Source organism: Scatophagus argus, chromosome 19, assembly GCF_020382885.2.
Source record: "Scatophagus argus isolate fScaArg1 chromosome 19, fScaArg1.pri, whole genome shotgun sequence".
NCBI lineage: Eukaryota > Metazoa > Chordata > Actinopteri > Scatophagidae > Scatophagus > Scatophagus argus.
The window spans coordinates 13,981,104-14,006,274 of NC_058511.1; the positions used below are offsets into that span (position 1 = coordinate 13,981,104).

Consider the following 25,171-nt stretch of genomic DNA (forward strand, 5'->3'; position numbering starts at 1 on the left):
ACTGTGACTTTACCATTTAGTGTGTTTGTTATGAGTAGATCTGCCAATCAGCAATGCACAAAGGTTCTATTGTCCATGGCCCACTATGGCACAGTTCCAAAGAGGGCGTAAAACTCCTGTCTGCCCTGATAGCGATCTGAAGCTAAAGCCCTTCTCTCAATCCCTACACGCAGCAACAACCCAGTGCTGACTAAGCCTAGGACGCACTAAGATGCTGATCTAAGGTCAGTTTTGTGCCCCACAAATAATTTTAAATGGAGGATTAGGTGGAGGTAAGCTGGTCATAGGTCTATGCCTAAGGCCAGGTGTGGAGTTAGGGATCAGGCTTTGTGCTGTGGTAGAGCTTTTTCCCTTCAAGTGGGCCTAAATCCTTTCAAGAAAGAAAATGTTGATGTTTACATCCTGACTGTGACCCTTTCCTGGCCTCTCTGCTCGAGCATTCCTGCCATAGCTGCGACATCTAGCTAAGCTTTAGGACACCAGGGGGATAGTGAAAAAACAACGCTTAATCATAGCCACAGGGTACCTCCATGATAACAAAGCAAACCCTTTACCCCTCTGTGTTTGTGTGTGTTCCTTAATGCATGTATGCATACGTGTGTGTCATTGCTGTGCTCAGATTTCTTGGATCGAAAGGTGCCCTTATCCTTAACACGGGGATTCTGGGGCCACAGCACATTAATTCTGAATGAGTCACCTACTTAATTTTCTCAGCAGGAATGCTGTTCAGATAATGAAATGTAATTCCACACAGATCAGGCATATTTACTGGACACCTCAAGGAGGGGAATCCCAACACATGTATGATCTAATATTCTTTGCACAGAACTGTCAAAAAGCGCAATGCCCTAAAGGTCGTGTCATGGCCAAAAACTCACAGAGCCAGGATCACCAAGACCAACAGGACATGCATATATGAAAGTTTTAACACAGTATAAAATGTTAATCTGATGTATTTCAATTTTGATGAGCTTTGCTTCATCATATTATCTTTTGACATATATTACTCATACAGCACTGAAAATAGGTCAAACACAAGCAGATTAACTCCATGTATAGCACTGATTTAAGAGCACTTGAGAAACCATTGATATATACTTAATTTTAATGAGTTTTGGAGATTGGAGCATGCAACCCAGCCCTTTATTCTAAATATTATCTAATCTATGGACATCTCCATGGAAAACGAACCATTTGGACAATGCTTTCATTTGTGTGTTATAAGGCAGGGTAGTGAATTTAGTTTTGTTGCTGGATGGCTGTGGGTGCAAGGCAGGGCTCTGGCTGCGGACTGCTGAGCCTGAGGAGATAGGTCAAAACAGGTCAACCAAGTCCAGCTAAACAAACACATGCTATCAAAGAGGAAATTTCCTGTCCAATCTGCAAGTTTTCTCTTCACAGTTAGTGTACATTCACCAGAAGATCCCAAGGGATGAGACAACGGGTGTGTGCAAGTGACTGTCAGTACAAAGGAACTTTGTCGATTGGTCACTTTAATGTATGGTTATCTCCAGAACAGTCTATGACAGTAAAGAAAGACAGAAAAAAATCAATGAGGAAGTTAAACAATTCAAAGTTGTTAAATCTTTCAATGAGAGAATATATGTAAATGTGTAGATTAACTTTTCTTTTCCTCACAAATTTCTTGTATAATAAAGGGATTTGGGGTTTGCTGTGTGTGTGTGTATATATATATATATATATATACACACACACAAGCATATATGAATGTATGTATATAAAGAACACATAAATATATAAGCACAACATTTTCCTTTCACACAAACTTAGACCCAACAAAAGAAAAGAACTGCATGCGTCTGTGTCACACAGCAATTAACCACCAGTGAGGGTTTGGCTCTGAAGCCTTGCAACGTTTCAAATTGCTTCCCAACCATAATTCCTCCATCCTCTTTGACTCAATTACCTGTCACCTCACCAGACAAAGGCCACACTATGGAGGGCTATTTCTTATGCAGACATACATGCATGTAGACACATGCACTAACACCGCATGCACACACACAAACGCTGACACACACACGCACACTTGTGCACACCAAAGAAGAACACAATAGTTCTTAGAGTTGCTAGGTGCTGCTGTAATTTATAGCAGGATAGGGTTGCAGGCTTAGCGCAGCATCAGTGTCTTCCTACCAGGTGATGAGCATTTGCTGACAGGGCTTTAGTCCTTCTCCTCTGACTCATGGGGATATTCAGCATAATACATGGTCGAGAGGAGAGTCTTCAGCACTTGCTGAATGTTTGGAATATAAACAAGAAAGCGAAATTTTATAAGTAAGTTAGTAGGTGGTGTTTTTCTATTGAGGCTAGTCCCAAATTTTCTGGAGCTATTCACATTCTGAATGGAATTTAATATAAATTTTTAGGAGGAAGTTGCCAAACAACTAGAATTGTACTAGCCAACAATATCACATATTTTCTGAGACTGTCAAAACTTTGACCACAGTGTGCAGATATTTTTTTTACTTGAACTTAACATTTTTTCAATTCTAGGAAACAGATCTTGAACTTACAGACCATGTTTTTGTAAACACGTACATTTGGAACAAGTATAGCTCGGTCTCATCAAAATTATTTTGGGGATTATGGTGCTATTTCAGGGTGTATAATCCATTTTTCTCGAACTGAAAAAAGTCCTGACATGTCATTCAGAGCGCATGTCTGTCTGTTTGTGTATGTGTGTGCATTGTGCTGCTATGTTTCTCTGTCTTTGTGATCCTGTACAAGAGTTACTGAAAGTACAAGAGCATGTGCATCTGTTAACGTGTGTTCATGCTGTACTAATGTGTGAGTGTGTGTATCACTGACTGGACCTCCCCCGCCATACTGCAGAGATTTTTCATCACATAAAAGCCAACAGGGGGTGGTATGCATGCAGGGCGAGTCGCTTCCATCTGCCCTGTCCACTTAAATTAGTGGGGCCTCGTATCCAGCAGCATCTGGTTCCAATATGGAGCCAGGCGGAAGGGTGGGTGCCTCACTGTGCGGCGGAAAATACAGCCTACTGTACCTTTAAATAGCCCTCAGGAGGCTAGGGACGGATGCTGGCCCTATCGCCCTATCCCAAGATTCTTTGTATCTGGTCTAACACTTCTTCCCTTTGAAAGAGGACAAATGTACAATTAGGCAGGAATGCCTGCAATGCTGTTTTCCAAGCGTACGTTCGCAGAGCTGGCTCGAGCAAATGGCGGCTCGACTGGTGAGAGGTTACGCACCGTCAACCTCCCTCACTGTTCCGCGGTGAGATGCACCGTCTGACCCTGCTCAGGCTGGGTTTCTCCGGTTCTGCTGGTCCATGTTTGGGTTAGCCTCTTGTTGTTCTGGTTCTGCTGCAGTTTGCCGAGCCAGGCCTCTGTCAGCACTCTTCTGTGGCACAAGTCTCTAAAGATCCCTCCCTCCTCCTCCTCCTCCTCCTCCTCCTCTTCTTCCCCTGGACAAGAGGCACTTCAGAGCTTACCCATAATTCAAAGGTTTCCATCTCAACCATAATTCACACAGTGTTCTACCCTAACTAAAGGGGCTGTCTGTAACTACAGTGATTGCATGTTTGTCAAATGAATTGTCAGTGCAGCAGGCACAGGAGGGGGAAGACAGTAGGGCCAGAAACAAGATAATGATGCATTTACACACAGAACCATCCACAATACTATCATCCTCTAGTCATATATGATGTATGTGATCTGCATGAACATAAAAGAATAACACAACTGTCCCGATAAATATACACACACACTGCAAAGTGTGCAAGCATGCAGTTTTCCAGTAGACTGGAGTGCTGCAGAGTTTACCGGATTACAAAGAATGTTCTATTCCATTTCCTCTTGTCACACACCATAGTAGAAGAATGTAAAGCCACTATCTTAGCACAGTATTTGTAAAAAGTGACTAGACTAAATACTGCAAGTCAAAACGTTAGAAAGTAGTTTCCCAGAAGTATATCAATCAACAAAATGATAATACAGCACATGCATCTATCCGGCAGTGTACTTTGACTGAAAATATATTGACAGCACAAGTCTCTTTTTCTGTTCAAAGTACATTTTAAAATGATCAAGACTGCACAAAAATACGAATCTGAAGTGACAAGTATTACATGAGAAAAGGCATATCATATTAAAATGACTACAAGTTTGTGTGCACAGTAAGGGGTAGAAAAATATATAATTACATCTTCTACACAGAAACCCACTAATTGTTTAAGAGGCCCTCTGGAGGCCCTCCCTTGAATTTCCTGAGCACAGAGATTCTGTGTTTGCATTAGCCATGAGGGAGGAGAACATGGAGGGAGAAACACAGTGTGATCAGATAAGACTGATGACAAGGCAGAGAGAATCGATGACAAACTTTTGACAGCTTTGGCCCATGTCTTCAGACCAAGCCCGTCTGCTGAAATATAGATCGCAGTATGTGTCCAACACACACACACACACACACACACACACACACACACACACACACACACACACACACACACACACACACACATTTTTTGTCAGTTACTTGTGTAATGTGTGAGTGATTGGCCAGGCAAACCACAGGAAAGAAGAAGAAAAGGCTATCTGAAATATCTGGACTTAAAGTGTTAGACTATGTGAAATAGCGCCTCCATGTTTCTCAGTTTTCATACTCACAAGCTATGGTTGCAAAATCCTTGCACTTTGACCTTACGTGTTGGAGTGCACACATGCGCAGAGCAACAACCAAAGGGCATATCCAAAACAGCAAGAGTTTAAACTCTGCCTCATAGATTCTCAAACTGAATATTGAGAGATCATCACTGGATCATCACTACCATGGCAGTTATACCTACGTAAACAGGCCAACAGCCAAAGACAACTGCCACACCGAAACAAGGCCTAACCACCAGGTAATTTATTAAGTTGTGACTTCCTTTTTTTCCTTCCTTACATCAGCAGTTCAGAGGTCAAGAGGATCTGTCAGCGGTGACAGAGAGGATTATGGGTGTAGGCATTCCATTGGCAGTCATTACTGCCCTCAGTCAGCACCCGGCACTCTCTCTCTCTCTCTCCCCCTCTTTTCTCTCATCCACTGTCTTTCTGTCTCTTCTCTCTCTTGTTCTCTGACAGACTAAGAAGCAATTAGTGTCACATTAGTGATATCCAGGGTATAATTCTTATTCATGCTTAAGCTGCTGATGTTCATTCATTTTTTAACACAACAGATGCTTTGTTTGCTTTCTCTGCGTTAATCTCTTGTTTTGAAATCTTAAATATATCCATATGCCATCCCAGCATTCAGGATGTATCAGTATGGTTTTCTTGCTGAGACTAAAGTCTCAACTTTGTCTGCTGCTATCCTCAGAACTATGGCTCCACAGTAATACATTCTGCTCCTTTACAATCACCTATCCAAATAATAATACTAAAAGTGAGAGGAAAATGAGTGTGAGCAGCAATGTGAGGTTTGGACCCCTGCACTAGAACCCCAGCCCAGTAGGATTCCTCACATTCCAGCCCATGCTGGAGCTGGAGTTGGTAATAGATCTGAGCAGGCCTGCTGGGCTCAGTGCATTGTGGCCTGTCCTCCCTTCCTCAGTTTTCTGCTTTGGAAGAAGACAGCATTTTTCCTTATAGGACACCTTCCTGAGAACAGCCTCAGGTACTGACTTTCCCTCCCTCTGTCATAAAAAAAAGTACACATGAATATATTTCTTCCCCTCCTTTCTGCCAGTCCCTCCAGTTTCTCCTCATGCCACTGTAACAGGATAGTGGGAGTTTACATCACGGCCAAGAGAGGGGCTGGGTCTTTTTGACAGTAATGCAAGGGACACTTGTTTACCTAACCTTATGGGTCACTGTGCAGTTTAGCAGGGAATGAATGACTTCATTTTTAGGGTTTAAATTAAAGGGTTCCTCCTCTCTTGAACTTAAAACAGATTTGTGCATGCTTTGGAATGAACAAAGTACTCACTCAGTACACAGACCTTTCTACCATGGCTGTAACTATAAAACAAAAAAAGGTTAAGAATTACAGTGATGGCAAGAATGTAGCACAGCGTAACTCCTGAGGTTGCATGCAATTATAGCATTCCTTACTGCCATTTTTACAATTTTAGATCTAGCTAATGCTTCATACATATTGTAAAAAAAAAAATAAATTCTTTCATTCGTCCTGACATGGTGTCAGTTACTTCAACAGTTATTGGGCTACGCCATATTTGAGGGAAATTGCTACCTTATGCGCCTTTTTAAAAAAAACCACTGGGTTTTGAATGGGACCTTTTAAAAAGGGGGTAGTGTTTCATTTAGACTTGGTGGTCATTTTTGCAATGTGACTTTACCGCCAGGGAGCCTTGGAAGCATTTACACTCACACATGGCATCAAGGCCTGATGTGGTGGTGATCAAGTGCTTTGGAGATGCCTGGACACCATAAGAACACAAATTAGAGCCCATCTCTCTCGTACTTCCCCCACACCAAAATGTTCAGGCTATAGGAGCACGCTCTCCCTCTCACTCCAGCCTTTCATGCCGCTTGCTCGTCAAAGGAAAATTGATTAAAGGCCCTTTTAAATGACTTCCTTTTCAGAGCTATTATTTCCCAATAACCAAAGGAGAGCAGATTGAGATCAGTAGTCTAATCTGTTGTTTCCCTCTCCTTCTTATTGGTGTTTTTGTTCGAGCCCAGCAAAAGAGCTCACCCCATTTTTCCTGTCAGTCATCGGGTTGTAATACTGGGGCTCATGGTTTGTAACTTTAGACTGCTCAAGCACTCACGCATGGGCCTTTTTCAGAAAACAGAGTGAAACAAGTCACTCTCCAAACCCTCTGACAAATAACCCATGCCACAAAGAACCTGTAACTCTGCCGCCCAGGGAAAAATGCTTTGAAGCTGCAACAGAAAGGAGGGCTTCTTCACTGCGGCCGGTGATAGCGCTGAGTGCTGCAGCAGAACTACACAAAAAGAAGAGTTAATAGCAATCTCTTGGAACAACAGAAATCCTTAAACTCTTTACCATACAAGCAGATACACAGCTACAAAGCTGCAGGTTAGTGTGAATGAGTTCCCCAGGAGGTGTACAGCAGCTATAGTGCTGTCACTGCTAGTATAAAAAGGCATAGTAAGAATATGTTTGGAATGGCAATATGTCATGCTTCCCCAGTGCCAAATTGAGTTGAAAGTCAAGCTTAGATATCAAAACACATCACAGATTGGAAGAAGAAATGAAAAGATAAGGAGGGATATGGACTCTCCATTCTATGCAGAAACACCTAGAGTGTCCGTCTTACTCACAGCTCTAATCACAACACACCATCTCCCTTTAACTTCAAACATTCCTGTAAACACCTACTTGTATCTCATCTCTGCATCTGTGTGGGTAAATACCACCCATTCTTCTTCACCCAATGTACAGACAAGACCTCCTCTAGCTACCTCTGGACAGTTATTTCTTCTGTAGCCATGCATCACGTCTCCTCTCAAGATGAAGAGCTTTGGGAGATGAAAAGCAGACTCTCTGACTCTTCGGAGGGGTCGGGGTGGGGGGGGAAACCCGTTGTAAAGAAGAGACCTTCAGGTGAGAAATGTGCGGTTTTGACAAACAAAAGTTAGATTCATCCAGGTGGTCCCAGACGCCCTATCCAAACAGACGTCTCAGATTGAGCGGCATCAAGATTGCGCTAGAAACAATGCGGCAGTATGCTCATATCTCTCACTTTAATGATTAATCTGATCAAGCCAACTTTTCATCTGTTGAAACCAATGATGTAGGAGCTCTTTTGACTTGTCATCTGGACAAGTAATAACAAGAAGTGTTGTGTCTCACAGCATCACCTTCACAAGCTGAGACGCCGGCCTCTCAGACGGTTGTTATATACAGTGCGACATGACATTAACAGTTAATCTGCTTCAAGATCATCATCAAAAAATGCTGTTATGTTTGGCAATGCTGCGTGTAAACCTGATGCATATCAGCAAGATCAATTGAAAAGTGATTTTAAGGGGGATTTCCACTGCTTCCACATAATTGTTACTTAAAGGTGTTGTGAGTCAAGACAAGCAATTTCAAGAATTTCATGCACAGATCCAAGAACTGCCTCTAATACTCTGCATTTTAACACACACTCCTTCATTATGGCCTGGATTGGTGGCTTAGCACTTACTTTTCACTCATTCCTGTGCATACTCTGCTCTTTCTCTCGCCTTCATCTGTTTCATGCAACTCTGCCTGACATGCTCCGCTTGCTCCACAAGTCGCCAGTTGACCAAATGTAAACGTAAACCCTTAGCCCCTTGGGCCACTGAGGCACGAAATGTGACTTTTCTCTCCAAAAGGTTGCTTTCAGCTGATTTCAAGCGTCAAAGCTCTGGCCAGTTTTTAACCGGGAACCACAGATGACTTTTCTAACAGTGAAACAAAGCTGGCTTTTGTGCCTTGGTTCTGGGAGGCCGCTCACTCTTGTCATGTACATGTGAAATTAATTAGGAGGAAATACTAAAACACTTGGGTGGAAATTGCTTTTCACCAGATGTTCTACATATGAGGATCAATTTGGTATTCTTAGCATAGCAAAATGACTATATAACTTCTTTGGTTGCCTCTTTGATGAGAGCCAATCTGTCACTCAAGGCACATAAAAAGAAGTCAGGGTTATATGCTACTGTTTGTTCCACTTTACTGAGTCTTAGGTAATGTGATTACTTAACCAGGTTAGGAAAACAGAATGTTTCATTCTGGGGTAAAATTCGACATTCTGACAAGAGGCCCAGTGTTCCTCGATGATCCATGCATAAACCAAACGAGTGGTCTTTTCCTTGTCCCTTGCCCTAAACACGAGGAGGCCAAATAATCGCTGATAAATCACTGTCGGATGTGAGATAGCCATCATAACAGAGGTGTTTATGTAAGTCTGCAGCTGACATCTCATATGTCATGCATATGTTTTTAGTGTGTTTTGGAAAAGAACCAGCATTCACACACGCCTGTTTGTGGTGCCGTGGCAAAACTCCATGATATGGATATAAAAAGCACAGCGTGCAATGACAAGGCAAGAGCCAAGATGAATCGGGGGATCAGAAACTCTCATTTCTTGCCTTTCGTTTACATTGCCTGCTCCACTGCACAATGTCAAGGATGTGTGAGGAACACGGAAACTACTTTTATGTAGCTCACTACAGTGCCAGTCTGACAAATTTAATCATCAAGGAAGAACAGTGCACAAAAAAACATCTCAGTATGGTTTGAGCAAGCTTAGTCATCTATTCTTATTGTAACCGACAAAGCACATGCTGATCTCCAATCCATGTACCTTTTTTTAAAAAATCGTTGTCTTCACTTCTTTGTCTCACATTATGAGACTAAGTAAGCTGTTTTTCAGAATATAACGTGTCAGCCTGTGAAAGAGAGCTGCCCTGGCTGTCTTGAGCAAAGTGACTACACAGTAAAATACAGCAGCACTCCCCTTAGCTTCTGTTGCTCTGTGTATATTCAAGAGAATCCAAGCCATCTGGAGTCTGTTTATTGTATTACAAATGACACATAATGGTAATCTGGCATGTGATGAGAGAATGTGAATTACAGACAGGGGGCATGAAACGGGTATTAACCTTCATTTGATTTCCTTTAAGGAGGACATTTAATTTAAGGCCACATTTTATCTACCTGATTATTCATTACAGTAAGCTCACCCATAACCGTATGAAACAGGATAAACAGAGGAAACCGCCAATTAAATCACATTCCAGAGAAGATTGGGGGGCTTACTGTATACAGAACAGTTAGTTTAGTGACATAAATATTTACACAAACTGCCACGAATTAAGACAAATGTTACCAGGAAATAGGCAACGCTGTGAGGGGCCAGAGCAAGGGTTTGTCTAAATTTATTGGCCTCTGTTGCATCCCAAATTTTTAAAAACCGTTTCACAGTTTTTCAAAGTGAATGAAACAAGACAACTGTCACAGCTCTTTGCGAGTCCACACAGTAAATCATCCCACCGAGTATGGTCTTGTAACATGATGCGCTTTTCCTTCAAATGTTGAAAGCTTAATGTGACATTCATTTTCCATTGACATTTACAGCAAATACTAACATGGACAATGTATCTCAAGCAGATGGGTGGGGTGCATGTGTGTGTGTGGGGGGGGGGGGTTGAAGGAGATGGGCGGAGATATGAATAGTTGCATCAGACTGGCCCTAGTAGAAGTTAAAGATACATAGTGCATGCCCAGGGAGTGGATGTCAGTTAAATGTTTATACAGCTGCTCTCAAGATTATTATTATCATGAAACCACACAGCTATAATGTCATTCTGTGGATGCCAGAGTACAATCAGGTTCTCCCTATAGCCTACTAGCCTCCTCTCTCCCCCTGTCAGACAACCCTGCTGTTCTGCTCCCTCCAGGCTGTACGGCTGGGATCAGACTCAGCACGACACCATGATAATGAAATGTGACAATGAAATGGGTTTGTTCCGGACTAAGTTCAACCACGTGAAAGCCAGTGTTTGCAATTTTGCTACAGCTGTACGTATAATGATGTTGTAGTTTTTGGGGGTTTTCATTTCAACACAGCTGCAAGACACAGCATTACTAGTAACTGTGTAGGTGTTAGCTAAAGGGAAAGTAAGAAATTAATAAATTTGAGGATTGATACATTTCTTAAAAACCACAGCTTGTCAACACACATAGATGACAATTTTTATGTACGAGTTGGCCTACTTAGCTTTAGAAGAAAACACAGTATTAAAGACTATAAAAAGGTTGGGCAAAACATCAGCAGAATCACAGTAAGCTACTAATATAATAGTGTATACGGTAATTTGGCAACTTTTCACTTTAAAGTCCACTTATTTCTTTCATCTTACCCTTAAACCTGCATTATTTTATTGGCCACTTGGGGGCAGCAGAAACAAGCTATATACACAACTCTCTTTACAATCACAATCTAGCTATCAAAAAGTAGCTTATTTGCGCATTTTGAAACACACTAGCATTTTTATTTTATTTTATTTTGGAGTTGTATTTCAGCCTACTGGGCAAATGTAAGTCCAAATTTGGCTCTATTTCAACTTTGTTTTGGTCTCCATCAGATCCCTGCAATGCTTTACTGTTTGCCGCTAGCTTTGTCTGTTTCCTGGTGGGTGCCGACAATATAGGTACATCACAGCTATTTTGCAGAAGACACCTCCTTCCAGCCATTGAAAATATAAAACTACTGCAGCTGTAACAACTGCACAAATTGTACAGTTGTTTGGCACAAAAGGCACCTGTTGGCCTTGTTCATAATTCTTATAGGGTATTAAAGCTGAACTGTTAGAATTCGAATATAAGTAGAAAATGTTATTCTTGTATCTCAATATTGGGTGTATTGGGGATATTTGAGATATTTCTGCAGTAAAGATGTGTTTCTATGTACAGACTGTGACATTATCTATTTACAAAAAACTTCTGAGTGTGGCTTTTGCTGTTTAATATCTTTGTGAAAACTTAACCCATGTACTGGCCTTGTTCTGTTTGTTATGACATGCAATAACCTTCTCGGTATCTCACATATGATAAAGCCTTCAGATTCAAACACTTTATTACGTCATGCAATGGTCTAATCTCATCTTGCATAGCTGAAATGGTCATTTCAAGCTACAGTGCGAGTTATTGCTTATGACTTGACACTGCAGATGAAGTGCATGAAGAGAGCTGCTCTTTCATCTTATCCTGTGAGTGATTGAAAACGCTGTCAGTTTGTGTTTGCCTGTGAAGGTCACAACACTTCTATCAGGATGTTTCTATTTGTCTTTTTGGTTTCCTAAACCCTTAAAGGATCTGAAATTGCACAGCAAAAAGCTTCATTTTATGCAGCTACGCTGTTTAATTTAGCTGCATACACACATTAACATGGTTAAAAGCCAGAAGCAGTAGCATTGAAGGGTACAAAAAGCAATCAACTATTCCCCAACTATTCCCACAAGTATTGCATTAGATCTACAATAAACAACTATTAATTAAAACCATCTTTGCTTGAGATGTGTGAGCTCTCTGTTCCCTCTCATATATAGATACTTGCTATGTGTTTGCCTTCCTTCCTTGGCCTGTAAACAGCTGCTTGTGCTTAAGCGGTAGAATGTAAATCTTGACGCTGGCTGTTTATGTAGCCCAAGCTTCTAATCATGCAGACGTATAATTGAGTGACGCATGGTGTCTTTATGAGTGGAGCTGCATTCAAAGGGCAGATCCCTGTATTTATGTCTCTCTCTCTCTCTCTCTCTCTCTCTCTCTCTCTCTCTCTCTAAAATGGAAGTGGCTGCCTCTCATCCCAACTATTTCACTAAATGAAGCATGAGTTTATATGATGCCTATTGTAAGTTGTTGAAGTGTGAGGTCTGTACAGCGCTAAATGCTTCGTGCTCATATACTGACTTTATAGCTGTGTAGTGTTATCGCTCTTCTATAGTCAGAGCACCAAGCATTAGACTTCACTTCGTTCAGTATGTGTAAGAACAAGCAGCAACGACATGGTTTTGACTTCAAAAGACACGTGTCTCATAAATAAATGTCTGTGCGTGCATTTTTCAGATATGAGACAAGTGAGAGAGGGTTTCAAATCTAAATATGGAATTCACCCTGGTTTTAATAAACGTCAACCAAAAGTCATCTCACAATATGATGATTACAGTGATATCGATACCAATACTGATAATTACAAACTGCAGATCTGGATAAAGGAACAGCCCTCACTGTCTGATCAAAGCTCCCTCGTCTCCTATTTACACAGGAAATTAAAACACAAACAAATAGAGAATGCCAATTTGCCAAATTATGCACAGCTTCTAGTCAGTGACCAACCTCAATGTGCTTCTCAATATCTGAAACATGCAAGCAAGGTTTGGAGCCTCTTTTGTGATCTCTGAGAGGCCATATAATCTGGAGGTGGATTTGTTGCTCAAATTAGTGGGTAGAGAAGTGTGCCACATGTTCAGCATCCATAAATATTGACTCTGGCTTTCTGGCTGGCCGTCTCTGACCTTGGTGGGTTTCCATTTCGGGACCAACCTATATGAAATGTGTCCCATTTCCCCACAATCTCTTTCATGCACCATGTGCACGTGCTAGGCATAGCTTTGCAGTCGTGCTTCTGCTGTCAAACACGTGGATTGATGAAGTTTTTACTGTTTTCCAAATTAAAAAGACAGCTTTGCTCGACCGTTGAATTAGAGGCGAATAAAAGCAACAAAGTGCTGCCTGGTTTTGAGCTACATCGTTGAAGATTATCTCCTTGTAGGTATGTTACTGTGTGTTAAGACTACATCTGGCTCAAAGAAGAGGAATGCAGGCCCTGTGTCTAGCCAAGTTGCTGTTAACAGCAGGTGAAAGGCTAATAGTTGGATCTGCAGTGTCATCTCAGGGCTTCGTCTGCCCCCTGACTCCTGGAATGTACGTGATGACAAGAGAAGGCTGCGCCATCCACATCCAGGACAACATGCGTACGCAGACACACACCACAGCTTACATACTGTGGCATGCAAAGAAATGCATGTACAGGAGGACAAAAAAACACATCTTCTTCCCTGCCTCAGGATTTACTTATTAAAACAGCAAAATATTCTATCCTAATCTTTCTCAAATAACCTCAAATATTCCCCTTTGAATAGATTCATTATACTTTTGCTCTAAGTGTTATGTATTACACATTGTTCTCCCTTAAGGGGGTTTCCTTGCAAAAAAGATACATCTATTACCTGAGGAAAAATACATGATGGTGGCTTACTGCATATTATTCTTTTGGTTATTTAAGATAATTTTCCCAAGGTGAAGCATGAATGTAACGTGTATCATTGAAGGTGTCTGACTTTCAAATGATTGGAAAAAACATACAATATGCAGGTGAGGATCTTTTGTGTTTCATAATACAAGTCTTTGTCTGAACTTTCATCCCAAATTGTCTTGTTGAGAGGATTAATAAACTATGATAACAAGGGTCTGAACAGAAGATAAAGAAAAAGGGCCAAATGCCAAAAGATCAGATGGAACAAAATCAGGTGATGCATGATGGACAAGTTCAGTTTTTTGAGAAATTTCTGTGGCGTTGTTCCTTGACACAGATTGCAAGGCCTCGGGTTAGATCAGAGAAGAGTCGTATTAGTCCTTACATTGGGACAAAAGGTTTAAGCTGTCAACAAACAGTCTAGAGCTCAGGAACCAGTTTAGTTGTACAGATTTTCTAATGTATTGTTGTTAAATCCAGCTGCTGGTTGTGGGAGATTTTAAATAGATCACCAAGGGATCACAAAATATTTAGCTCTTATCAGCTGAAGATTTTCAAAAATATCTTCCTGTAGCCCAAAAAAGCAGAATTATGCAAGAATTGGAATTTCTGTAACTTGGTGTCTCTCCAGTGCAATTAACTTTTACACCACCGTTGTGCTAAGGTATTTTAAAGTGCGATGAACGGACGATGAACTGGATTAAAGTTTATGGAGAAAATATTTTCTGGTTTTGCCTCTGATGTCCTTCAGCAACTTTTTCTGAACTCTGTGATTTGCAAAAATTACAAAATAGCTTTACTTGCAAGCTGCCAGTAGCTAATTACCCATGCTAATTACCCCCCCCCCACACACACACACACACACAAAGAAATTCTTTTCAAGTACTAGTACTAGTACTACTGTATGCTAGCATAAATAGCTACACTCTCACCAGTGCTGAGAGCGGGGAAGAGTTTGGTAATACCTGCTACATTTAGCAACAGCTAGCGGTTAATTTTGCAAGTAAAGCTATATGTCTATCAGGAAACTATAAATCACCACAAAATATTTTCCAGTTTCACCAAAATCAGTGAATAAAGTTGGAAAGTTGTACTTTTTGTACAGTTATCACTGTACAGTTTTTTTCCAACCTAATTCTTGTCTCATCTGTGGTCTGTTAAAGAGTAAATTCATCTAATTCAATGCTCCATGTCAGTATTTTCCAAGCTACAATGACTATGAACTTAAAGCAAGTAATCTATGAAACCTGAATAACTGCTATACAATTAAAAAAATTTGTACATATTAAAAAAAATATTATGGAACTGAACTTGAACATAGATGTGGGAAACCAAGTGCAGCATATGCACTTGTTTTGACAAAACTGGGTTTTCACTTAAACAGTGTTTCCTTTTCTATAAGCTGCTGGTTTGAGAGAGCAGACCATCTAGAAATACTGCCAGAAAAAGTTTATAAACTGCTAGCCTAATGGGCCGGATGCTTGTGCACGGTGAAAGCACAGTGGAGCACCATGTGAGGACCTCCGTCTTGACCTTGAGTTTTATGGTGTAACTTTCAGAGAGTATTTACTGCTATCATGAACAACCAAATGCCTGCTGGAAGGAAATAATGACCCAAGTGACAGTGGTGGTTGTACTGAGTTAACACTGTCTGACTAAGTCACAGTTTAACCTCTCAGAGCCCTCCTCAGTAAGTTGTTCATTTGTGTCTCAGATAGCATATCTCTACCTGCCCTCTCTGGCTGCCAGGGTTTCACTCTGTGATGGTGTCCTTTCAATCAGCACGTAATTGGATCAGCAGCAGCGATTAGATAAGCATGATGTATCTGGCTCTAAACAATGATATATACAGAGCTGCATGATCTTCTCAAACCACTCTGGGCATCACTGATCAAGTCCCTCAACAGCCTTGGCTAGACGCATTCCTCAGCACTGGACTGACAGAAGCTATGCCAAGGCAAATACAATATGTGCATGTACGTGCATTCAAAATACACACTCTCATAAGCCCACTCATACAAACCACACACACATATATGTACAGAAAGAAAAAGAGGGAGTGCGCATCAGACAAAGCACTCTCTTTCTAATCCTCTCACACGGGTAATTAAAGATACTCACAGCTTACTGTGTGAGACCTTATCCCCCAATTTAAAGCATCCAAGTGCCGAGCAGCTTTTAGAGCACTTGGTTCACCAAGTGGTGTTCTGGCAAATGCAGAGACCAGACTATCACTGCCAACAGATTAACATGACAATAAGAGCAAATCTAAGCAGTCTGCATGCATAAATATGTTCTTCCAAACTTTATGGATGAATGAAAGAATAAATAAATGAATGAACTGGGTTGGAATAACATCACCGAAAAAGATTAGACAGACGGTATATAACATCACCAAAGAGATTCACTACAAAAAAAGTCATGCGATGCAATCCAAAGTGCTTGGATCCAGCTAGGGAAAGAAACAGTGCACACTGCCACTCAGGTAACGGCATGCACCCACGGGCCTCTCTGTATTTTAATTGCTAAGTGGATGATCTGGGATTATCCCTCATGAAATGTTATTGTCCTAGAAGGAGACAAAGATATCTTGTGATCTCTGTGGGATTTAATCTATTGCCATCTCTTCGAAGAAAACAGGGACAGTGCTTTGGCCAAAACACAGCCGCCTGCCCCACCATCATCACCTAATGGAAGTCACTAGAGGGAATCAGTGAAGGCTTTTCTTATGGAGATGAGCCAAACATTAATGCTGTTGACTACACCCCACAGGCTAAAAACAAAGCAGCAAAGTTTCCCTCACCCCTCTGTGAGAACACGTACTGTACAAATGCAACAGGTACTCTCCCAACTCTAGATGGATGTTTCAAAATAAATCAACAACATCTGACATGGATAAAGAAGACGTACATATTTTATATCAGTGCAAAGTAGCATCTTTAAGAGACAGTTTTCTGCAAAGTTTTGCCAAAATTAAGTGAAAAAATATGGCCTTCCTGGGAAATTGATGGGATGTCTCTTGAGATTCTGCTGCTTGGCTCTCCCTCTGTCTCTCTCTTAGCTATGAGACAGCAATACGTGCAGCCAAAATCTGCTTCTGATATATTGATAAATTGCTGCTAATTGGAATGAAATAAAAGATAAATCCAGGAGGAAGCAGGTATAAATCAGCCCTGGTGTCAGACACACATGTACAGCCCCCCCCCCCCCCCCCCCCCCCACACACACACACACACACACGCACACAGAGTTCAGCAGGAGGATGTAATAGTCCCTCAGCAGGGTCTAATCCTTTAAAACCACAAAAGCAACACATCGCGATGCCATTATCTATTAGCCTTAATCCAAAAGCTAAACATGTTTGATCCAGCTATTAACACCTTGATCAATTATCTATTTATGACACAGAAAGTTTACATGTTTTGTTTCTGTTTTTTTTCCCTTTTGTTTGTTTGTTTTTTGTTTGTTTTTTTTTTCCTGTGTGGTCCCATTCATGAGAACATTACACAACATCAAGAGTGTAACAAGCCATTTTGATGTTATTTAAAAACACTAAGCAAACAGAGGACTGCTATTCCTATGTATGGAAAATCACCCGAAAACAAACAACTAAAAGCAACAGCATGGTTGACTCCATAGCTGTTTATTTATGGAGTCAATTTCTAGGATATGTAAAGATGCAAGAAAAAAAGGTTTGTTTGTAATAGAAAAAACGTGTGTGTGTGCTGACAGCTTTCAAACATTTTGGGGGAAACACTGGGACGACTGAGATGTAATAATTTAATTTTGCTACAATGAACATCATTAGCGATAATGTATATTAGCGAGAACTTATTCAAATTTTGTATAAGTTTTGCAATAGTTTTCTACGAAATTAAATCTTCCTGTGGGCGTCCCTGAGACCAAATCTTACCAAAAAAGGGGGTCCGTGTGCTCTAATGCGTGTTTACTCGACATCTTTAGACGTGAAAAAGTTTGGAGCCGCCGAGCTAGAGGTCCGCAGGAGGTGCTTTACGGTGGACAAATGATTGACATCCCCTCGGTGACATCACTGTACGACAAAAAGAGTCGCTGGGGGAAGAGAAGGCACCAATCAATTCAACCACTACGCTGTGGCGCACGGTGGAGAGGCGACGCGCTCCCCACTTCGAAGCAACAAGGTCCAAGGAGCGACACTTGAGTGCGCTTATCTCCCTTCGAACCAGCGGCGAACCGTTCCCTTATGAAGATGTTCAGCCAAGATGCTTTATACTTAGATCGGTCCTGCCTACGCAAGTCCGCTTCCTCATAGACTCAACATTTTTTCCTTCTTTACTTTCTGACCACGACCTAACCCGAATTGCTGCTGGTGAGAATATGTGCGAGAGGCGATCGGCGAAGGGCATGGACTGTCTTTGGTCCCCCAAAGAGAAGCAGCGTGGATTAAACACGAATTAATGTGGAATTTATCGGAGCCTAAAGGTGGAACGACGACCGGACACAGCGCTTCCTCGTCAGGTAAAGTAATACTGATGGACTTTTTAAGCTGTGTTTTACAAAGACACCAAATCCTAAGACTGCCAACAGGTATAAAACAACTTTCTTGACAGGGCATCGTTTAACGTAACAGCTGGAATTCGACATGTCTCCCACTATATATTCTGATAGGGTGTGTGCGTAAAAGTTGAAGCGTTTCCATTTTGAAAACGCTGTGACAAATGTAGTGAAAAAGTTGTTTCTCTGGAGGTAGAGTTACTCGGATGATATTCAGTTTTTGATGTTTTTTGATGTCCTGTGCCAGGCTACATCTGGCTCTGGTACGCACGTCAGATCTAACACCTGCAAGCCTCTTGAAGTAACTCTATCCCTTATGATTATACATGACCGTCAAAGCCTCTGCAAATAGACGCTTGTAGCAGCGTCTGACTGCCTCTCCTGCTGCTCTGCATTCTCTTTTTCCTGACATTCTTTCATGCTTCTTGTGATCTTGCACGCAGGCTTGCATCTCTTTTCATATCTCTCAACTAAACATGATTTCTTATCGCTTGTAATTGGAGACTTAATGTCTGTAGTCCCCCCCCCCGCCTCCCGCAACTTTGTTTGATTTTTTCTTTCCCGTGTCATTCCCCCTCTTTTGTTCGTCTCTTTCATAACTTCCTCACCTTGGTATTTTCATGATTCTGTTCATGTTAAGATCAATCTACTGCTTCAGTTAGACGCGCTTTATTGCCGGCGGGGTTGTTATTCACAGTCCCCTCTTTTTTGTTCTTCTTCAAAGTGAAGAGGTGTCTTCCCTTTTTAACCCACTCTCCTTCAGTCATTCCTACTGTACTGGGGGGATCGCAGACAGTTTGGGGAATGCTGCAGTGAAACTCCCGCTGTGACCACCTCATGTCAATACCTCAGCGCCAGCGTATTGACAAAAAAAAACAACTTTCTCCACAGGGACTGACTGATCATGGTCGCCGTGGTCCGCTCTCTCATGGTACTGCTGCTCGCTCAGGTGTTGCTGGAAGGTGCTACGGGACTTATCCCCGAGGTCGGCCGGAGGAAATACAGCGAATCCGGGAAGCAGACCCCAGAGCAGTCGGAGAGCTTTCTCAACGAGTTTGAGCTTCGGCTTCTCAATATGTTTGGACTGAGGCGCAGGCCGACCCCGAGCAAGCAAGCCGTGGTGCCGCAGTACATGGTGGACCTTTACCGCATGCACTCAGCAAACGGAGACCACAGCACTAAACGACCCAAGAGCATGGGGAAACACGCAGAGAGAGCCGCCAGCAAGGCCAACACGATTAGAAGCTTTCACCATGAAGGTATGTATTAGTGACATACCTTTACCTGTCAGCCGGAGAGCTCCTCAGCTCTCTCAGACAGCCCAAACCTATATTTAAACGTGACTCAGAGCGTCAAGACTGAACTTCAGAGTCTTCACTGTTTTGTGAAGCGTTAGTCATTTACAGGTGACACGGGTCCAGGTTATTTGTAACTCTTCAATATGTTTAGGATTGTTTAAAACTCACTGACACGATTACAAACGAGCATCTCACGCACAATTAAACTAACTCTCGGATATGTAGTGATGCAACCTTTAGCCAAACATTCCCCTGGCGCAGCTGTCAAAGGTTTCAAAAACATCAAGGCGCGGTGGTATCCCTGGGGTAATTTGTTTCTTAATAATTGATGGTGTTTGCGTGGGCTCTGAAAACAGTTTTTCCAGACACGCACCACGGGAGCAGGATAAAGGGCGGTGTGCCTTTGCGCAGGTGATAGTCATCACTCGGTTACTTCAATAGTACACTACATGACAGTAGACTAACACGCATTATGACAAAGTCATCGTGTCAGACTGAATTCTGAGTCACTTTTAATTGGACTGAAATTAGTCCTTGGTAAAAAAAAATAAATAAATAAATAAATAAAAAAATAAAAAAGAGGAGGTGGGGTCCCCAAATCACCTCTCTGTCCGCGCTGTGCGCCATTACGCACGTTCGGATGATAAATGCTGACATAGTTAAGCTGGATATGAAGCTGATAGTTGAATTCAGTATTTTAGTTCAATTTACTTCCAAGGCAACATGTGCAGCTCAGATGACTAAGGCTCACACACTGAAGGTTCATAGATCATGGATAAAGTGCAGTAGTGCAACGTGTTATATGTTGAACTAACACTTTATACATGTTACTGATGATGTGGGTTATTTTAAACTGTCTAAAATAATCTAACAGGTGAAATTTAAACTGATCAGACGTTTTATTTATATTGAGTTTAACTGCCCAGCAGCAGCGTGGAGCTCTTGGTCAGAATATTAAAATAACTTATGCATGTTAAAAAATAACTTTTACTGCCAAACATATAGGAACTCTGTATCTTGAATTCTATTTTCTGCGGCCCATGCACCAGTTTTGACAACATACAACTGACTGAGTCCATAGGGGCTCTACACAGAGTGCTTATACAGAGTCCTAAGTGTTTGAGTGGGGAAGTTTCCATCAGGGGTGAGTCAGAGGGGTGGTTGAGTGGTTGCTTGGGTGCTCTCCAGAGGCCTAGTGCAATGACACCCAGTGGCTACACTGACACACTACAAACAAGCCTTGCCCGGGCAGTCAGGCTGAGTGACTGCTCCCTTCCCACTACTGGAAACCTCTACGCTCGGCCAGCACACACCTTGACACCACTGGCCATTACGAATGTGTTCAGACTGTGTTTACATATGCTCCCCTGGTTCTTTCATCCTGTGCTAACAGAGCTGCAGGGTTGTTAGTCTTCCCATGTCAGGAGATGTGCAACTGATAGCTTCTCCATATAATAAGTATGTATCTACAGATGTAAGTGCAGCACATCAAAGCAAATAGCTCTAATCATTCATCACATCTGCCTGCCGATATTAATTTCACTAAGATAATTAGTTTCACTGCTATCAGTTTTCAAAAATAACCATTTTCCATGCCAAATAGAACATTTCCACTATTACACAGGAAGTGGCTGCCAGAGACAGGTCCGTGATGAATGACCCGACATTAGCCTTTATCTTTTGTTTTGGCATGCAGTGCAAAAAGAAATTAGGAATGTTGATACACTCATATCTGTGGTTCACACGTTTTTGACAAGCCTCAGCTTGTTCACACAGCCGTTCCTCGGAGGAGAGACAGACGGAGAGAGTGAGAACGTTGCTGCTGAAAGAAACAGAGAGGGAATAAAAGAGAAGGAAAAAAGAGAGAAAAGAGGATTTGGGGCTAAGAGAACAGAAGGAAAGGGGGATTTGGGAGCTGAGGAAGGAAAGAAAGAAAGAGACTGGGGACAGAGGAGAGGGAACGAGAGACAGGGGGCTTTCCCACATCAAATGAGGAGTGATAGGCCTAATTGAGGTCTTTGTGCCTCTGGAGGGAGGTTTAGGATGAGATGGTGGAATTTCCTAAATGCCTCCTTTGAAACAGTATAGAGTTCAAAGTTTGTGTTTATTTTGCCACACCAAACAGATATAAAAGTGTGTCTATACATCATCTATGAATGGAACATAAAGTTAGAGTTCAAAGTAGATCTGCGTCAAAGAAAATTGCAGCTTTTACTGAGATTTCAGTCTTTTACAGAACACTTCAGAGGGGATACAATGAGCTTAAGTATATATGCATACAGATAACTTTTATATGCCTCAGGACAATTATAATAGATCCTTTAAATGCACTTTCAGAGAGGATAGCATTCTATAAGTATCAAACATCCTATACTTTCCATTTGTGGTCTATAGCTTCTCCCCATAATTAAGATATCAATAGCATCCTATGTCTTTTCTTAAAAGGCAGTACCTTTTTGACAGAACTGTCTTCCAGAATGGAAGAATCACAAGAGATATTTCAGAGCTATTTAAAGGTTAATGCAACAGTTGGCATTTGTGTTACCTTTTATGTAATCAATTTTATATTGATTTCCATATTGCTCTTTTGTTCATATTTATCATTAATCTGTAATTGCGAGTGTGCCATTTAAAGGCTGCCTGACTAGCATGTTTGATCTTATCAATAGATGGAAGTGTGCTGCTTTCATCTTCTGACATTTAACCAGGTAAATTTATGTGCATGGCACCAATGACAGTATTATATCATCACTGAGTCATACAGTCATGTTTAACGCATAACCATGCACTTGGCTGCTTGCACAGAACGTAGCCTGTAAGTTGTACACGGAGGTATCTGTGTGAGAGATGCAGAAAGCAAAAGAAACCATGTGAGAAACCATCTTCAGCAAATCTTTGCTGCTCACAGTGGCCCTATGAAGCCAACTTTGCTTCAGTCATATATATTGTTTTTCATTCTTGTCTGTCCAATCCTCTTACTCTTTCTGTGCTAACCCTTGTAGAGTCTATGGAGGCCCTGGCAAGACTGAAAGGCAAAACCACCCAGCAGTTTTACTTCAACCTCACTTCTATCCCTGGTGAGGAACTCATCACTTCTGCAGAGCTACGTATCTACAGGGATCAGGTCATGGGAGCTGCAACCCCCAACAACAGTTCTAGAAACAGCAGCAGCACCAGTGATCATGCTCATACTGGTGGCTTCCATCGTATCAACATTTATGAGATATTCGGAGTTCCTGCCACTCAAGGTAGGGAACCTCTGGCACGTCTGCTGGACACTCGGCTTGTGCAGGACTCTTTGAGCCGCTGGGAGAGCTTTGATGTCAGCCCCGCTGTATCGAAGTGGACCTCTGGGAATGGACACAACCATGGCTTCATGGTGGAGGTGCTTCACCCAGAGGAAGGGGAGATGGGTGGAGAACATGCCCAGAAATGTAGTAGGCATGTCAGGGTGAGCCGGTCCCTACATCAGGACCAGGACTCGTGGTCTCAGGCTCGGCCTCTTCTGGTGACATATGGCCATGATGGCCGTGGAGATTCAGTGCTCCACACACGGGAAAAGCGTCAAGCAGCGCTTCGCAAACAGCGCAGGAAGCACCAGCATAAGGCCAGCTGCAAGAGGCATGCCCTTTATGTGGACTTCAGTGACGTGGGGTGGAATGAGTGGATAGTGGCGCCCCCTGGCTACCACGCCTTTTATTGCCATGGGGAATGTCCTTTCCCCCTGGCAGACCACCTCAATTCTACCAATCATGCTATTGTGCAGACGCTGGTCAACTCAGTCAACTCAAACATCCCCAAAGCCTGTTGTGTGCCCACTGACCTCAGCCCCATCTCCCTGCTTTACCTGGATGAATATGAGAAGGTCATCCTGAAAAATTACCAGGATATGGTGGTGGAGGGATGTGGCTGCCGGTGAGAAACTGACAGTGGCGTTGGATAGAAAGAGAGAGAGACCGAAAGAGACATCAGAGGTTTTTATGGACACCCAGTTTCCCAATGAAGACGCTTATTTATATGAAAGAAAGACAAAACAGAGCTATCGCGGAAGAAGAAAAAACTATATATGAATATATTTATGTCTACATAAAGTTGGGAAAAATAAATATTTTAATCAGAGGAATATTCCTTTACTGGTTTTGAAAATGTATTTCTGATGTACATTTCGAAATGGGTGCAATACCACATGAAGTATAATGCTCAGATTTTTATTTTGTATTTATTTCTATTATAACCACTCTATTTGTAAATAAATATTGTGTATTTATCGTGAAAAAAAATGTGGTCACTACAATTTTCCGAGATCAACTACAGTAAACCAACATTTACTGATGCATCTTTGTCAAGGGCCAACATGTGTGGCAGCATAAATAACAGTTTCAAATTCTGACAGAAATTAGCTGTGAAAATATAACACATGACAAGAAGCTCACACTACACTGATTGCAATCCAAGCATTGAACTCTTTTGGTAAACGTAATTGGAGACCAACGACAACAGAAGCGCAGAGAGGAAAGTGACAGAGCTGGGTCATGGTGCCACTGGCGTAATGAACTGCAGTAGGGTGGAGGGTCACAGGACAGGAGTGACAAGTTACAAGCCCACAAATGTGATAGACTCCCATGGGAGGATTATAAAAACACCAGAGCATGTTTTCATGCATTACATGTCACTGCAAAGATCCCTGGGAAGGCTTGTCTACAAGTTTGCCCATATGTTTTTTTTCTGCTCCTCAACAATATTAACAGAGGGAAAAGGTGGCCCTGTAGGGCTTCAGAGGAAGGTCTGACAGGGCACAAGGTTTATTTATAGTGAGATTTGAGACTGAAAGATTGCAAACTGGGATAGACAGACATACCTATGAGATCTTAGCAAGAAAACAGCCTACTGGCACTTTAATTAATAAAGACAAACAAATACACACCTGCACCTGTCCACATATTGCACATGCTCAGACAGATTCGTCTTCACTTCAGATTATGACTGCCTTTCTTTTTCTATCTGAGTCATCAGGCTCTGATATGTTTTGATACTGAAGTAAAAAAAAAAAAAAAAAAAAAAAAAATATAGGAGTGTTTCACAAAACTACTCAGCTGCAGCAGATAATGACCTGCAACATAAGTAATACGTGAACACTGACACCAAAAACAGCTTAAGAGTCATGTTTTATTCACTAAGACAGTGGGGATGGCTGACTGGCAAAAACAAAACATATCATATGTTGCAGTAAGACAGTCTGAAGCATGAACACCTGAGTCAATATCTTCATACTGCAATGTTTTCGATGGAAACAATGTAATATCTATGCCAAACTGAATTGACTAAAACTGCTCCAGAAAGACACGGATGAAAATGTATAGTGTAGCCACAATAGCAGATCAGATAATGAGAGGGAGAAGAGAAACAGAGAGGGAGAGTCTTGCGGAGTTTGACTGACTGCGTTTTCTGCTGTGTTTGCATTAGAAAGGGTTTGGAGGGATCACAAGGCAGCTCAAAATGCTCTAAATAGAATGTTTTTTTATGTGAGCGCACATTGGGACCGTGGAATGTTGGTTTTCAATCTCAGACACATGCATACGCTTGCATGGAAAACCAA

The 25,171-nt window shown here is 41.8% G+C and overlaps 1 protein-coding gene across 1 annotated transcript; it reads left to right on the top strand.

Annotated features, from left to right (window-relative positions):
* The first annotated feature begins 17,753 nt into the window (after positions 1-17,753).
* On the top strand, positions 17,754-24,674 carry bmp2b (bone morphogenetic protein 2b). The gene is made up of 3 exons (XM_046373859.1): positions 17,754-18,241; positions 19,169-19,536; positions 22,578-24,674. Exons 2-3 carry the CDS (start codon positions 19,182-19,184, stop codon positions 23,492-23,494), a joined length of 1,272 nt encoding a protein of 423 aa, XP_046229815.1. The 5' UTR covers positions 17,754-18,241; positions 19,169-19,181; the 3' UTR covers positions 23,495-24,674.
* Positions 24,675-25,171: the final 497 nt, after the last annotated feature.

Bases quoted from the DNA above. Each gene is read 5' to 3' on its own strand.
- bmp2b (XM_046373859.1), top strand. From the start codon at position 19,182: ATGGTCGCCGTGGTCCGCTCTCTCATGGTACTGCTGCTCGCTCAGGTG. The intron at 19,537-22,577 runs GTATGTATTAGT...TAACCCTTGTAG, and splicing joins TAGAAGCTTTCACCATGAAG to AGTCTATGGAGGCCCTGGCA.